At 43.2% G+C, this 14,752-nt stretch overlaps 1 protein-coding gene across 1 annotated transcript in view; it reads left to right on the top strand.

Annotated features, from left to right (window-relative positions):
* Positions 1-14,752, top strand: part of stab1 (stabilin 1) — a 287,180-nt gene that overhangs the window by 172,539 nt on the left and 99,889 nt on the right. Inside the window, exons 39-41 of the mRNA XM_060835476.1 lie at positions 1,451-1,546; positions 10,115-10,160; positions 10,556-10,635. Of these exons, the coding sequence (XP_060691459.1) occupies positions 1,451-1,546; positions 10,115-10,160; positions 10,556-10,635 (222 nt within the window). The remainder of the gene's footprint in view (positions 1-1,450; positions 1,547-10,114; positions 10,161-10,555; positions 10,636-14,752) is intronic.

Below are 14,752 nucleotides of genomic sequence, written 5' to 3'. Positions count from 1 at the left end.
AGAATTGAAGCCAAAATCCATCTGCCTCTTTTTAAATAATCCAAATTTTAAAAGTGATAATATCTTATATGGTGGTAATATTTTACCACAGTAGAGGAGTGCTTTTCCAATGTAAGAATGGGATTTGTTTTACGTAAACTGGTAAGTTGTGCTGACATTGGACAATAGAAATAAGAAATAGCAGGAGAAGGCCACTCAGCCCTCAGGCCTGCCCTGCCATTCTATTTGATGATGGCTGATCTGCCCTAGGCCTCAACTCCTCTTTCATGCCAGCTCATTGTGGCCTTCAACTCTCCAGTATTTCAAAAAACCCATCAACTTCCACTAGAAACTTGCAGTGATCTATCCTCAAGGAGTCTGAGACACATAATTTCACATATTTTCTATCCTCTGGGAGAAGGAATTCTCCTACATCTCAGTTTTAAATGAATTTCTCTTTATTCTTTAACTATGTCCCCTAGTTCAAGATTCACCCATTAGTGGAAACATCTTCTCAACATCTACCCTGTCAAGCTCCTCAGAATCTTGCAAATTTCAACAAGATCACCTATCATTATTTTCAACTCAGATGAGTAAAGGCTGAATCTGTTTAGCTGTTCTTGATGCATCAACTCTTGATTCCAGGAATCAACCGAATGAATCTGTCTTAAACTATCTCCAATGTCAATGCACTTTTTCTTAAATACAGGCATCAAAACTGTACACCATACTCCAGATATGGCAGCACAGACCCCTTGTTCAGTTGTAACAGACTTCCCTACTTTTAAACTCCACCACCCTATCAATAAAGGCCAAAATTACATTTGCATCCTTAATTAGCTACTGCACATACATTGCTAACTTTTTGTGTTTCATGAATAAGAACACGCCAATCCCTAGATGCTGCATTTTTCATTTAAATAATACTCAGATTTGTGATTCCTTCTACAAAGGTCCGGGACCTCACACTGCCCTGCGTTAAAGTCCATCTGCTATGTTTTGCATGTTCACTCAATCTATCTATATCTTCTTGAATATTCTTTAAGTAGATTTGGATATATTGCACTCTGCCCCCTCCTCTGAGTTGTTAATATAGATAATAAATGAATGAGTGCTTAGGACTGATCCTTGTGGCACTTTACCCATTACCCTTTTCCAACCTGAAAAAGATCCATTCTTTCTGATTGTCTGTCTCCTGTGTGTTCACTAGTTCTCTTCCTTTATGAACTTTGTTTGGTGATCTTAAAATCATTTTGGTTTTGCCAATTTATAGCTTTCTTTAAAGAATTGCTGGGAGATGTGTCAGCGATTCAGATGATGACTTGCCCAAGTGCTTTTCTCTATTTCTGAGAGAAAAGATCCAATGACAGTTCATTGCCTCTTCTAACAGCATAGATGTTCAGGATGTTAGCTTTCTTTGTTTTACCATTGTACAATTATGTTAACAGTGTGTTTATTTGTATGGATTTAGAATGCCTGTGTGTAAATGGGAAGTGTAACGATGGACTTAATGGTGACGGAACTTGTAACTGCTTCAAAGGTTGGAGAGGCATTAATTGTGATGTTGGTAAGTGAAACATATTATTTTAAATGTTAAATCTAAACAAGTGTGTGTGTGTGATATAAATATATATATTCTAGTTTCTAAATGTACATTGTAATACATTTTTAGAATCTATAAAATACAGATAAAATGCTATCAATGTAATCTAGTTTAATAATAATATAATCTTATCTGAAAGGAATAATGCTTTCTTGGGCATGTTGACAAAAAATGTGATATAGTTGTTTGTTGGCTTGTTGTGTTTCGGATGGTTGTATGACACACATTTGCTTTGATGCCTGACAATGAGACTAAAGATGATCACCGTCATTTTCACTGCAGATTGTGAGTTTATATTTTGGACCTAAATGCACTTGATGCTGGATATGTAATATCAATGACACTTGTTACTTTTAATACTTGTAACCATTTGTTACCTTTTTCTTTGAACCGTCTGTGACCTCATACTCTCTTGGGCTGCATTTATCTTGGATTACTCAAATCTTCTGTTGTGATCTTTCCCTGAAATGTTTTGTTTCTCTATGGGTCAAAATTTAATTACTACAGAGATTCTACTCAATGATTAACTCATTTCCATAGTGAACTATTCACTGTTACAGCTATTGTGCTGATGTTTGCTATTATGCTTATTACATTTGTAAAATCTACAGATTTGATTTTTTTTTCAGAAAATGACTCTTATTAGTTGCAACACTTGAACCCGACTTAAAATGATAAACCATAAGATCATAATGCTTAGGAGCATAAGCAGCCCCTTTGGACCATTGAGTAAAAAATGAGGTCTGCAGATGCTGGAGATCACAGCTGCAAATGTGTTGCTGGTCAAAGCACAGCAGGCCAGGCAGCATCTCAGGAATAGAGAATTCGACGTTTCGAGCATAAGCCCTTCATCAGGAATAAGAGAGAGAGAGCCAAGCCGGCTGAGATAAAAGGTAGGGAGGAGGGACTAGGGGGAGGGGCGATGGAGGTGGGATAGGTGGAAGGAGGTCAAGGTGAGGGTGATAGGCCGGAGTGGGGTGGGGGCGGAGAGGTCAGGAAGAGGATTGCAGGTTAGGAGGGCGGTGCTGAGTTGAGGGAACCGACTGAGACAAGGTGGGGGGAGGGGAAATGAGGAAGCTGGAGAAATCTGAATTCATACCTTGTGGTTGGAGGGTTCCCCCCTTTCCCGCCGCACTAACCAGTACCCTTCCACTGACACCCTCCTTCGACTGACTGAACTGGTCCTCACCCTGAATAACTTCTCTTTTCAATCCTCCCACTTCCTCCAAACTAAAGGAGTTGCCATGGGCACCCGCATGGGCCCCAGCTATGCCTGCCTCTTCGTAGGATATGTGGAACAGTCCATCTTCCGCAACTGCACTGGCACCACCCCCCACCTTTTCCTCCGCTACATCGATGACTGTATCGGCGCTGCCTCGTGCTCCCACGAGGAGGTTGAACAGTTCATCAACTTTACTAACACCTTCCATCCCGACCTGAAATTCACCTGGACTGTCTCAGACTCCTCCCTCCCCTTCCTAGACCTTTCCATTTCTATCTCGGGCGACCGACTCAACACAGACATCTATTATAAACCGACTGACTCCCACAGCTACCTGGACTACACCTCCTCCCACCCTGCCCCCTGTAAAAACGCCATCCCATATTCCCAATTCCTTCGTCTCCGCCGCATCTGCTCCCAGGAGGACCAATTCCAACACCGCACAACCCAGATGGCCTCCTTCTTCAAGGACCGCAGATTCCCCCCAGACGTGATCGACGATGCCCTCCACCGCATCTCCTCCACTTCCCGCTCCTCCGCCCTTGAGCCCCGCTCCTCCAACCGCCACCAAGACAGAACCCCACTGGTTCTCACCTACCACCCCACCAACCTGCGCATACAACGTATTATCCGCCGCCATTTCCGCCACCTCCAAACGGACCCCACCACCAAGGATATATTTCCCTCCCCTCCCCTATCAGCGTTCCGCAAGGACCACTCCCTTCGTGACTCCCTTGTCAGATCCACACCCCCCACCAACCCAACCTCCACCCCCGGCACCTTCCCCTGCAACCGCAGGAAATGTAAAACTTGCGCCCACACCTCCACACTCACTTCCCTCCAAGGCCCCAAGGGATCCTTCCATATCCGCCACAAGTTCACCTGTACCTCCACACACATCATCTATTGCATCCGCTGCACCCGATGTGGCCTCCTCTATATTGGTGAGACAGGCCGCTTACTTGCGGAACGCTTCAGAGAACACCTCTGGGCCGCCCGAACCAACCAACCCAATCACCCCGTGGCTCAACACTTTAACTCCCCCTCCCACTCCACCGAGGACATGCAGGTCCTTGGACTCCTCCACCGGCAGAACACAACTACACGACGGCTGGAGGAGGAGCGCCTCATCTTCCGCCTGGGAACCCTCCAACCACAAGGTATGAATTCAGATTTCTCCAGCTTCCTCATTTCCCCTCCCCCCACCTTGTCTCAGTCGGTTCCCTCAACTCAGCACCGCCCTCCTAACCTGCAATCCTCTTCCTGACCTCTCCGCCCCCACCCCACTCCGGCCTATCACCCTCACCTTGACCTCCTTCCACCTATCCCACCTCCATCGCCCCTCCCCCTAGTCCCTCCTCCCTACCTTTTATCTCAGCCGGCTTGGCTCTCTCTCTCTTATTCCTGATGAAGGGCTTATGCTCGAAACGTCGAATTCTCTATTCCTGAGATGCTGCCTGGCCTGCTGTGCTTTGACCAGCAACACATTTGCACCTTTGGACCATTGAACCCATTTCATCTTTCAATGAGATGATAGCTGGCCAGATAATCCACAGATTCAGATCCACTGAGCGGAGAAAATTCCTCCACATTTCTGTTTTAAACAGGTGATCCCTCACTCCGGGATTATGGTCCTGGACTCTTCCACATAGGGAACAAGTCCTCCATATTTACTTTAAGTTGGAATATTGATTAAAACTCATAATTGGCAGAATATGACGAGTGAATGCATCCAGGGATCTCTGGTGGGGCCTCAGTTATTCACAATGTTCATTAATGATTTGGTTAACGGCATTAAAAAGTCAAATACCTAAATTTGCTGAAAATGCAAAATTGGGCAGCATTGTATTAAATGTTGACAACAGCATAAGGTTGTAACAGGACATTGATAGATTAGGTGAATCTAGCACAGAGATTTTAATGTATGCAAGTGTGAGGTTAGCCATTTCAGACCAAAAAAGGATAGATCAGGAGATGTTTTTAGAAGGCACAAATTTAAATACAGTGAGATTTGGGGGTTCATCTGCATAGTTCTTTAAAATACCACGAACAGGTGCAAAAAATAGTCAAGAAGGCTAATAGAATGTTGGCTTTCATATCTAAACAGCTGGAGTGTAAGGATGCAGGTGTTATGCTACATTTATACAGATGTCATTAGAGATCCCACTTGGAGTACTGTGAGCAGATCTGAGCAGCACACTTTAGGAAGAATGCTTGATCATGGAGAGAGTTCAACAAAGTCTTACAAGGATAACACCCTAACTTCAGGGGTTACGTTATGAGGAGATCTTAGACAAACTAGGCTTTTATTCACTAGAATTTAGGAGTTTAAGGGGTGATCTAATCGAGGCCTTCAGGATTTTAATGGAGAAAGACAGGATAGATAATAAACTATTTTCACGGTTGAAGATTCTAGAACCAGGGGCATATTCTAAGAATTTGGGCGAGGCCATTCAGGAGAGATGTTAGAAAGCACTTCTTCGTGCAAAGAGTAGTGGAAGTTTAGAATGCTCTTCTTCAAATGACAGTTGGTGCTAATTCAATTGTTAAATTTAAATCTGAAATAGACAAATTTTTAATAAGCAAGGATATCAAGGGATATGGGCCTAAGGCAGGCAAATGGAGTTTGGCCACAGGTCAACCATGATCTCATTGAGTGGTGGAGCAGGGTTGAGGGGCTGAATGACCCCCACCTGTTTCTATGAATGTTAAATTCTGTCATATTCTAGTCCCTGTTTGTTTTTTCCAGAGTATCTTTTATTCTGAGATTATTTATTAAATCTGCCTCATTACAGACCCAGAGTAATTGTTTTCTAGTTGAATCTAAGTGAAGATTAACATATTCTGTGATTAATGTACTGCCCTTTTTACATACTTCACTATCTCCTAGCTTATTATCTGGCCTACGGTATAGCCAATGTTAGGAGACCTATGGACCACTTGCACCAGAGGGGTCTTGCTTTTGCTATTCCTTATCTCCACCCATATGGATTTTACATCTTCCAGTCCAGAATCATTTCTTACTATTGTGCTTTTTTCATCTTGTACTAACAAAACAAACCCACTAATCTTTCCATTCTGTCTCCTCTTTCAAAAGTTAATATTCAGGAATAATAAATTAATGGCATAAATTGTGATTAATGGATATGAACTTGTAACCATTACAAAGACTTGGGTTTGCAAGGAGATCAAAGCTGGGTAAATATTAAATACTACATGTTCAGGAGTATACAAACTTTGTGATCAGTTACTGTGATGAACTGCTGACCATAGACATACTGGTGGAACATTTTCCCTGCCAATACCACAGCCAGGTTTTCTTTTTCAATGTGGACGTACGTCCTTTCTGTGTCAGCCAAAATTTATGGTGCATATGTGATAGGATTTCTGTCCCATTGTCCCAATGATGTGATAATACCACCTCTATCCCATAGGGAGAGGTGTCACTGGTTACAATGAGTGATCTCAGGGGTCATAATGAGCTAATATATTTATCGACAGTGGTTGTTGTTTGATATTTGCAAAGGCTTTCTCTTTGAGCATTTGCCTCGACCATTTCTGGCCCTTTTTTTAAGCAGAGCGTAAAGGGGTACTAGCAGAGTCACCAGATTAAGTATGAATTTGTCACTAATTTATGAACCTGGGAAAGACTTCAACTGTGTGCCTTGGAGCCTAAGCTCCTTTTTTATGGCCTTCCCCTTCAGTGTGTAATCTATCCTTCTCAACCCTGTACCTGAGGTTTACCTGGAACACACATTTCTTCTTTTTTAGCTGATGCAAGTTGCAGAGAAACACCACAAAACCTCCTGTAAATTATCTAAATGCTTCTTTTCAGTAGCTCTTTAGATTAAAGCATCATCCAGATAGACTGCATTCTGAGTACCCATTGAAGGATGCTCTCCATCACCCTTTGAAAATGGCACCAGCCAAAAACATCCCAAAAGACAAGTGATTGCTCATACAGTATTTGTAAGATGTACTTCCTGGGTGACACCTTATCTCCAGTTGGAGGTGGGTGTGGCTCATATTCAAGTAGGAAAATATGTGACCCCCCTCAACTCCACCAGCCAGCATCACATACAAGTCTTCTGTGCTTGTCATTGGGTATCTGTCTAGGCAGACATTCTGTTGATCTTCAACATATAATCCCCACAGAGACTGACTGAGTCCTCAGATTTTAAAATGGGGACCCATGCAGCAAATTTCACTGCTGCATGTTGCCAAATTTCTCTAGTCATTCCAATTTGGCCTTTACTTTGGGATGTAGGGCATAGAGGACCTGCTGTGTCTTTAAGTATTTAGACCGGGCCTCTGGGTCTATATGGATCTTGGCTCCAGCACTTTTTATGTTCCTGAGACTCTCTTGCAACACTTTGAGATACTTCCCAATGACTTCACATTGGTCACCAGTATCCATTTAAAGATCTGTTGCCAATCCAGGTGGAGTTTCTCTAGCCAGTCCCTTTCCAAAAGTTGGGAGCTAGTTCTTGCACAACCAATAAGGGGAGACTCTTGTCCATGTGTAACTCCGGTTACAGTGGTCCCAATAATATGCAAAGACTCCTAGTGTACGTGACCAATCTAGCCTTGGTAACTCACCTGCTTATAGGCAAGATGCTTCATTGGAGTTTCCTAAAGGTTTGCTCCCCAGCAATAAATACAGTAGCAACTGTGTTTGCCTTCATATCCAGGGGATGGCCATTTACCTGGAGTTTTATCTTATTTGGGGCCAATTTGGAAGCAGTGAGACAATTTTATCAATTCGTTGAGTTGATGTATTTGCAAAACCCTGTCTTGAGGTGGCTTTACTCTTCAATTTGGACAGTATGTGTTTCACTTGTTTTAGTAGCTTTGTCTGGGGCAAACTCTACAACCACAGGTGGAGCATGGACATTCTTGGTTCTCACTATATTTTGGATAAATTTCACATCCAGTTCTGGAACCTAAGAACTCCTACTTCAATCACCCTTCCTTGGCAGCAAACAAGAGTCATGAATATTATCCACTGAGGACTTGGCTCTGTGGTTTGGGGCTCACCCAAGGTTGAGGATAGTCTTTCCCCATGGGCCTTATTGAGGTTATCACAATATCATTACTTAAATAGCTGCCCTGCAATGTTGTTATATCCTTTAGGATTGTGAGCCTACCCCTTCTCCCGAACCGAACCCACCCTTCTATTTAGTTTAGACTTCAGTCTCCATTCACTAGAGGATTGGTCCCAGCATGGTTCAGGTGAGACCTATCACCTTGAGCCATGCATTTAACTCCATGACATTATTTATTGTGTAGTAGTTCAGGCGTCCTGGGTAACAATCCTTTTATTATTACGTTGGGCATTTTGCTTATTTATTTAGCTCCCATATGTTTGGGAGAACTTCCTTTATGGTCCGATCAATGTCATTAGTTCCAACATGGATGACTGTTAGATTCCTCCCCTCCAGTACCCTTTTAGCCCTGAGGAGATTTCCTCCACTCTGGCAAGGGGCAAGCAACAGTATTTGATGCTCATACTCATGGTCGCCCAGAACAATATTAATCCCTATTATACTGTTCACTCAGCTTCTGATTTCTCTGCCCATTTGTACTTAACAAGCTAGTTTTAAGAAAAAGAAAACAAAGGCTAGGGATTCAAGCAGAGACTAAATACCTCATTTTTACTTGAAAGACGAGAAATATTTACCAAGTTGATTACCAGTCAGCTGCTTTTCTTATACTTGCCATGTTGTGGTATCATTTTCAGGCGAATCTCTCAATCTATGCTTTTTAAACTTCTCCTGCTTACCTTTCAATCTGGAGACTTCTTGCAATAACCTTTTTCTCCCTGTGCAGTGAATTCCCACTTTGGATGATAATACTAGATATACTCACTTGGCCTTTATCTCACTCAGGGAGAAAGTGAGGACTGCAGATGCTGAGGATCAGAGCTGAAAATGTGTTGCTGGAAAAGCACAGCAGGGCAGGCAGCATCCAAGGAGCAGGAGAATCGACATTTTGGGCATGAGCCCTTCTTCAGGAATGAGGAAAGTGTGCCAAGCAGGCTAAGATAAAAGGGAGGGAGGAGGGACTTGGGGGACGGGCATTGGGAATGCGATAGGTGGAAGGAGGTTAAGGTGAGGGTGATAGGATGGGTTGGGGGCGGACAGGTCAGGAAGAAGATTGCAGGTTAGGAAGGTGGTGCTGAGTTCGAGGGTTGGGACTGAGACAAGGTGGGGGGAGGGGAAATGAGGAAACTGGAGAAATCTGCATTCATCCCTTGTGGTTGGAGGGTTCCTAGGTGGAAGATAAGGCGCTCTTCCTCCAGCCGTCGTGTTGCTATGGTCTGGCGATGGAGGAGTCCAAGGACCTGCATGTCCTTGGTGGAGTGGGAGGGGGAGTTGAAGTGTTGAACCACGGGTGGTTGGGTTGGTTGGTCCGGGTGTCCCAGAGATGTTCTCTGAAACGTTCCTCAAGTAGGCGGCCTGTCTCCCCAATATAGAGGAGGCCACATCGGGTGCAGTAAATGGTGTGTGGAGGTGCAGGTGAATTTGTGGTGGATATGGATCGCATTCCCAATGCCCGTCCCTCAAGTCCCTCCTCCCTGGATTTTATCTTAGCCTGTTTGGCATACTTTCCTCATTCCTGAAGAAGGGCTCATGCCCGAAACGTCGATTCTCCTGCTCCTTGGATGCTGCCTGACATGCTGCGCTTTTCCAGCAACACATTTCAGCTTTATCTCACTCAACCAAAGTTGCTCTCACATTCAGTGTTGACAATACAACTTTAAAAAAAACCTCCTTGCTTTCAGGAGGTTTGATGAGCCACCTTTTAGCTTTACTTCCTGCAGTAGTAATCAGCACCTCTCTTCAGGCAAGAGAATACTGTGACTATGAGGCAACCACCTATTTATTTTAATTTGCTGAAAGGCTGCTGATTCTGGGTCTGAATCTGATTTTTACACTCAAATTGGACCTGAAAAAGATTTACCAGTGAATTCTTCACTTTAAACGAAATTCCTAGGTGTGGTCACTCAGCATCTGTCTGACTTTGGTGAATTCTCCCTCATAACAGACTGTGTTCCTTACTGGGAAAGCCCTACATTAATCCATAGTCATATAATCCTTAGAGTTTGTCAGCAATATGAAACATTAATGCTTTTCCTATTCTCTTCATTGCTGGAAGAAAATCTAAAATTCCAGACTACATTCCTATCTAACAGAATTTGTGACACTTTGAAAGAACAATCCGGTTAATATGCAGTTCAATAAATTTCTCCTCGCATTCCAAATGGAAAATGAATTATGACTTAATGCCTCAGTATTTTTCTTTTTCAGGAATTGTAAATGATTACTGCAATGGCACTTGCCATCCCAATGCTAAGTAAGTGAAACAAAGTTAACTTTGAATTTTCTTAGAGCTTGGCTGTTGGAATGAATGAAGTAACTATTCTTCCAGTGTTTTTCTTCTTTTGCAAGTTGGAGTGGGGGCTCAAGTTTAGATGTTAATGTTAAGTTTCATGCAGATATTGATTCTTTATGGAGGCAACAGTGAGGTAATATTCCTATAATGTTTGCATCACAGCATGTTTTGGACAAAACCTCCAGGCATGTTATGGGTTTTATTTTTTAGGTACCTACCACACAGAGTGCATGTCCTGGTACAGAATCATGGAAACATAATAAAAATGCTTTGATAAAATAAATTCCAATCAATGATGGCAATCAATAAATAAAGTAACATGTGAAAACTGTCAACTGAGTGCCTCTTTGTTCCAGTTGCCTTCCAGGATCACCTGACTCTTTGGCCTCCTGCATCTGTTCTGCTGGCTATACTGGAAATGGAACATACTGCTCAGGTATGACCACCCAACCCGCTGTCACAGGGAAAGGCATTGTCCCTTGTATAAATTCAAACAAGGAAAATGTGTCTGAAAAATGTGTTAAACTTAATAGCACCTTTCATAACCTCAGCTCTTTGCAACCAATTAAATACTTTTTAGAGTGTAGTCACTGTTGCTCTGAAGTAAAAGCAGCAGCCAACTTGCACTTGGTGAGATCCAATAAACAGCAATGCAAAGATGACCAGATGATCTATTTTAGTGATGTTGTTGTGGGGGATAAATAGTTGTAAGGTTACAACACAGCAGTATGACAGTATATAGAGGAAGTTTAGTGTTCAAGCACAGTCTGGTCCGCATTTTGGGCGGCATGGTGGCACAGTGGCTGGCGCTGCTGCCTCACAGCGCCTGAGACCCGGGTTCAATTCCCGACTCAGGCGACTGACTGTGTGGAGTTTGCACATTCTCCCCATGTCTGTGTGGGTTTCCTCCGGGTGCTCCGGTTTCCTCCCACAGTCCAAAGATGTGCGGGTCAGGTGAATTGGCCACGCTAAATTGCCCGTAGTGTTAGGTAAGGGGTAAATGTCAGGGTATGGGTGGGTTGCGCTTCGGCAGGTTGGTGTGGACTTGTTGGGCCGAAGGGCTTGTTTCCACACTGTAAGTCTAATCTAATCTAAAATTCTACTGGCATTATCAGCTATGTATTCATAGATAAAAGTATCTTTAAAAGTCAGTGGGACAAGTCTTCTGGTCTCCAGATTATTATGTGATTGAAGATGCACCTTGGTGACACTATAGAAATACCGGCATAAGGACCTATGCAGGAATTATTCAGGATGTTTTAACATCCTCTGCACAATTCCTCTGCTCCCTGGGACTGGCCACAGGTGCCTCCAGTCTGAGGGCTGAATCTTCCCATATTTTGACTGAGTGTGAAACATAACGAAAATGACAGAGGGTTTCTCTCTAAGAAGCTGTTTGAGTTTTCTTGTGTGATTGTCCCAAACTCCCCTCATAAACGGAAACCAACACAAAATACTGGAGAAAATCAGCAGGCATCTGTGGAGAGAGAAAAACAGAATTTTGTGTCCAGTGTGACTAATCTTCACTCTGACTTGTTCAGTTTTGTCATTATTCAATCTGAGACAAACACATGCAGGGAATATTTTGAAGGGTCAAAACTCTCAGCCTTATGTACCCAACAACAAAAGCATACAGAAACCAATCGACTTTGGGGCCAATGGCCATAATTCTATTAGTTTCAAAATAGTGATGGAAGAGGGTAGACCAGAGCTGAAGGTTGCAGTTCTAAATTGGAGGAAGGCCAATTAGGCAAGAAATTTCAAAAGCTGATTGGGTGCAGATGTTAACAGGTAAAGTGACAGCTGGAAAATGGGAGGCCTTCAGAAATGAGATAACGGGAGTCCAGAGAAAATATATTCCTGTTAGGGTGAAAGGAAAGGCTGGTAGGTATAGGGAATGCTGGATGATTAAAGAAATTGAGGGCTTGGTTAAGAAAAAGAAGGAAGTATGTGTCAGGTATAGACAGGATTGATCGAGTGAATCCTTGGAAGAGTATAAGGCTAGTAGAAGTATACTTAAGGAAGAAATCAGGAGGGCAAAAAGGGGACATGAGATAGCTTTGGCAAATTGAGTTAAGGAGAATCCAAAGAGTTTTTACAAATACATTAGGGACAAAAGAGTAACTAGGGAGAGAATAGGGCCCCTCAAAGATCAGCAAGGCGGCCTTTGTGTGGAGTCACAGGAGATGGGGCAGATACTAAACAAGTATTTTGCATCAATGTTTTACTGTGGAAAAGGACATCGAAGATATAGAATGTAGAGAAATAGATGATGACATCTTGAAAAATGTCCATATTACAGAGGAGAAAGTGCTGGATGTCTTGAAACACATAAAAGTGGATAAATTCCCAGGACCTGGTCAGGTGTACCCTAGAGCTCTGTGGGAAGCTAGAGAAATGATTTCTGGGCCTCTTACTGAGATATTTGTATCAACAATAGTCACAGGTGAGGTGTCGGAAGACTGGAGGTTGGCTAACGTGGGGCCACTATTTATGAAAGGTTGTAATGACAAGCCAGTGAGCCTGATGTCGGTGGTGGGCAAGTTGTTGTAATGAGGGACAGGATGTACATGTATTTGGAAAGGCAAGGACTGATTAGGGATAGTCAACATGGCTTTATGCATGGAAAATCATGTCTCACAAACTCGATTGAGTTTTTTGAAGGAGTAACAAAGAGGATTGATGAGGGCAGAGTGGTAGATGTGATCTATCTGGACTTCCGTCAGGTGTTCAACAAGGCTCCCCATGGGAGACTGGTTAGCAAGATTAGATCTCATGGAATACAGGGAGAACATGGATACAGAACAGACTCAAAAGTAGAAGATAGAGGGTGGTGGTGGAGGGTTGTTTTTCAGTCTGGAGGCCTGTGACCAGTGGAGTGCCACAAGGATCGGTGCTGGGTCCACAGCTTTTCCTCACTTATATAAATGATTCGGATGCGAGCATAAGAGGTATAGTTAGTAAGTTTGCAGATGACACCAAAATTGTGGGCAGCGAAAAAGGTTACCACAGTTTACAACAGGATCTTGATCAGATGAGCCAATGGGCTGAGAAGTGGCATATGGAGTTTAATTCAGATAAATACAAGATGCTGCACTTTGGGAAAGTAAATCTTAGCAGGACTTATATTCTTAATGGAAAGTTCCTAGGGAATGTTGCTGAACAAAGAGACCTTGGAGTGCAGGTTCATAGCTCCTTGAAAGTGGAGTCGCAGGTAGATAGGATAGTGAAGAAGGCATTTGGTGTGCTTTCCTTTATTTGTCAGAGTATCGAGTACAGGAGTTGGGAGGTCATGCTGTGGCTGTACAGGATATTGGTTAGGCCACTGTTGGAATATTGCATGCAATTCTGGTCTCCTTCCTATTGGAAAGATGTTGTGAAAATTGAAAAGGTTTACAAGGATGTTGCCAGGGTTAGAGGATTTGAGCTATAGGGAGAGGTTGAATAGGCCAAGGCTGTTTTCCCTGGAGCATCGTAGGCTGAGGGGTGACCTTATAGAGGTTTACAAAATCATGAGGAGCATGGATAGGATAAATAGACAAAATCTTTTCCCTGGGGTGGGGGAGTCCAGAACTAGAGGACATAGGTTTAGGATGAGGGGGGAAAGATATAAAAGAGACCTAAGGGGCAATGTTTTCACGCAGAAGGTGTTACGTATATGGAATGAGCTGCCAGAGGAAGTGGTGGAGGCTGGTACAATTGCAACATTTAAGAGGCATTTGGATGGGTATATGAATAGAAAGGGTTTGGAGGGATATGGGCCGGTTACTGGGAGGTGGGACTAGAGTGGGTTGGGATATCTGGTCGGCGTGGATGAGTTGGACCGAAAGGTCTGTTTCCGTGCTGTACATCTCTATGACTCTATGATCAATCAGGAGCTGCATTTGCCTCTTGGAACCAAAGTAATCTGTTTACATGTAGCATTCCTTCTAATATTTGTTTTACTTCTGCTCAGATCTCAGAGGTCTGTGTGTGGTATGACTTTAGAAATCTGCTGCAATCCCCATCAGCGTGTGTGAAATGTCGGAGTGGCTGTGTACACAGCCGCACAGATTACAGGGAACATTGCTTGCAAGTCAACTACAAATAGTTTCACAATTAATGAATAATCACAGCACCCAGTTCTCATCGACTTAACCAGGTGTTACAAAAGTCCTTTCTGGTTTGTTGTGCACAGCAGTGTTGAGTGCAATCATAGATGCAGAAGGTGTTGCCCCTCCTGGTCAATGTCCTAATTCTCTTTCTCCCAACATTCCCAGTTCATCAGCATCCATCACATCCCCTCCCTGCCTTTTCCAGCTGTGCAGAACACAGCATTCTTGGGTTATGTGGCTCACTCTGCCTGGAATGAAGTCTCAGACTTGCACAACAGGAATTCTTAGCATCTACTTTCTATTTGGTGGGAATGGGAGTATGTATATTAATGAGGAGATATGAGGTAATAACGAGTGACAATACCTGTTAATAGTCCTCTCGCCACTCACTAGTGAGAATCATATCTCAAGATTTGGTTGGAAAATACAACTTGTTAGTCTTGTAGTTAAGAAGGACCA

Source organism: Hemiscyllium ocellatum, chromosome 14 (assembly GCF_020745735.1).
Source record: "Hemiscyllium ocellatum isolate sHemOce1 chromosome 14, sHemOce1.pat.X.cur, whole genome shotgun sequence".
Classification (NCBI taxonomy): Eukaryota; Metazoa; Chordata; class Chondrichthyes; order Orectolobiformes; family Hemiscylliidae; genus Hemiscyllium; species Hemiscyllium ocellatum.
This window is presented reverse-complemented; position numbering and strand designations above follow the sequence as displayed.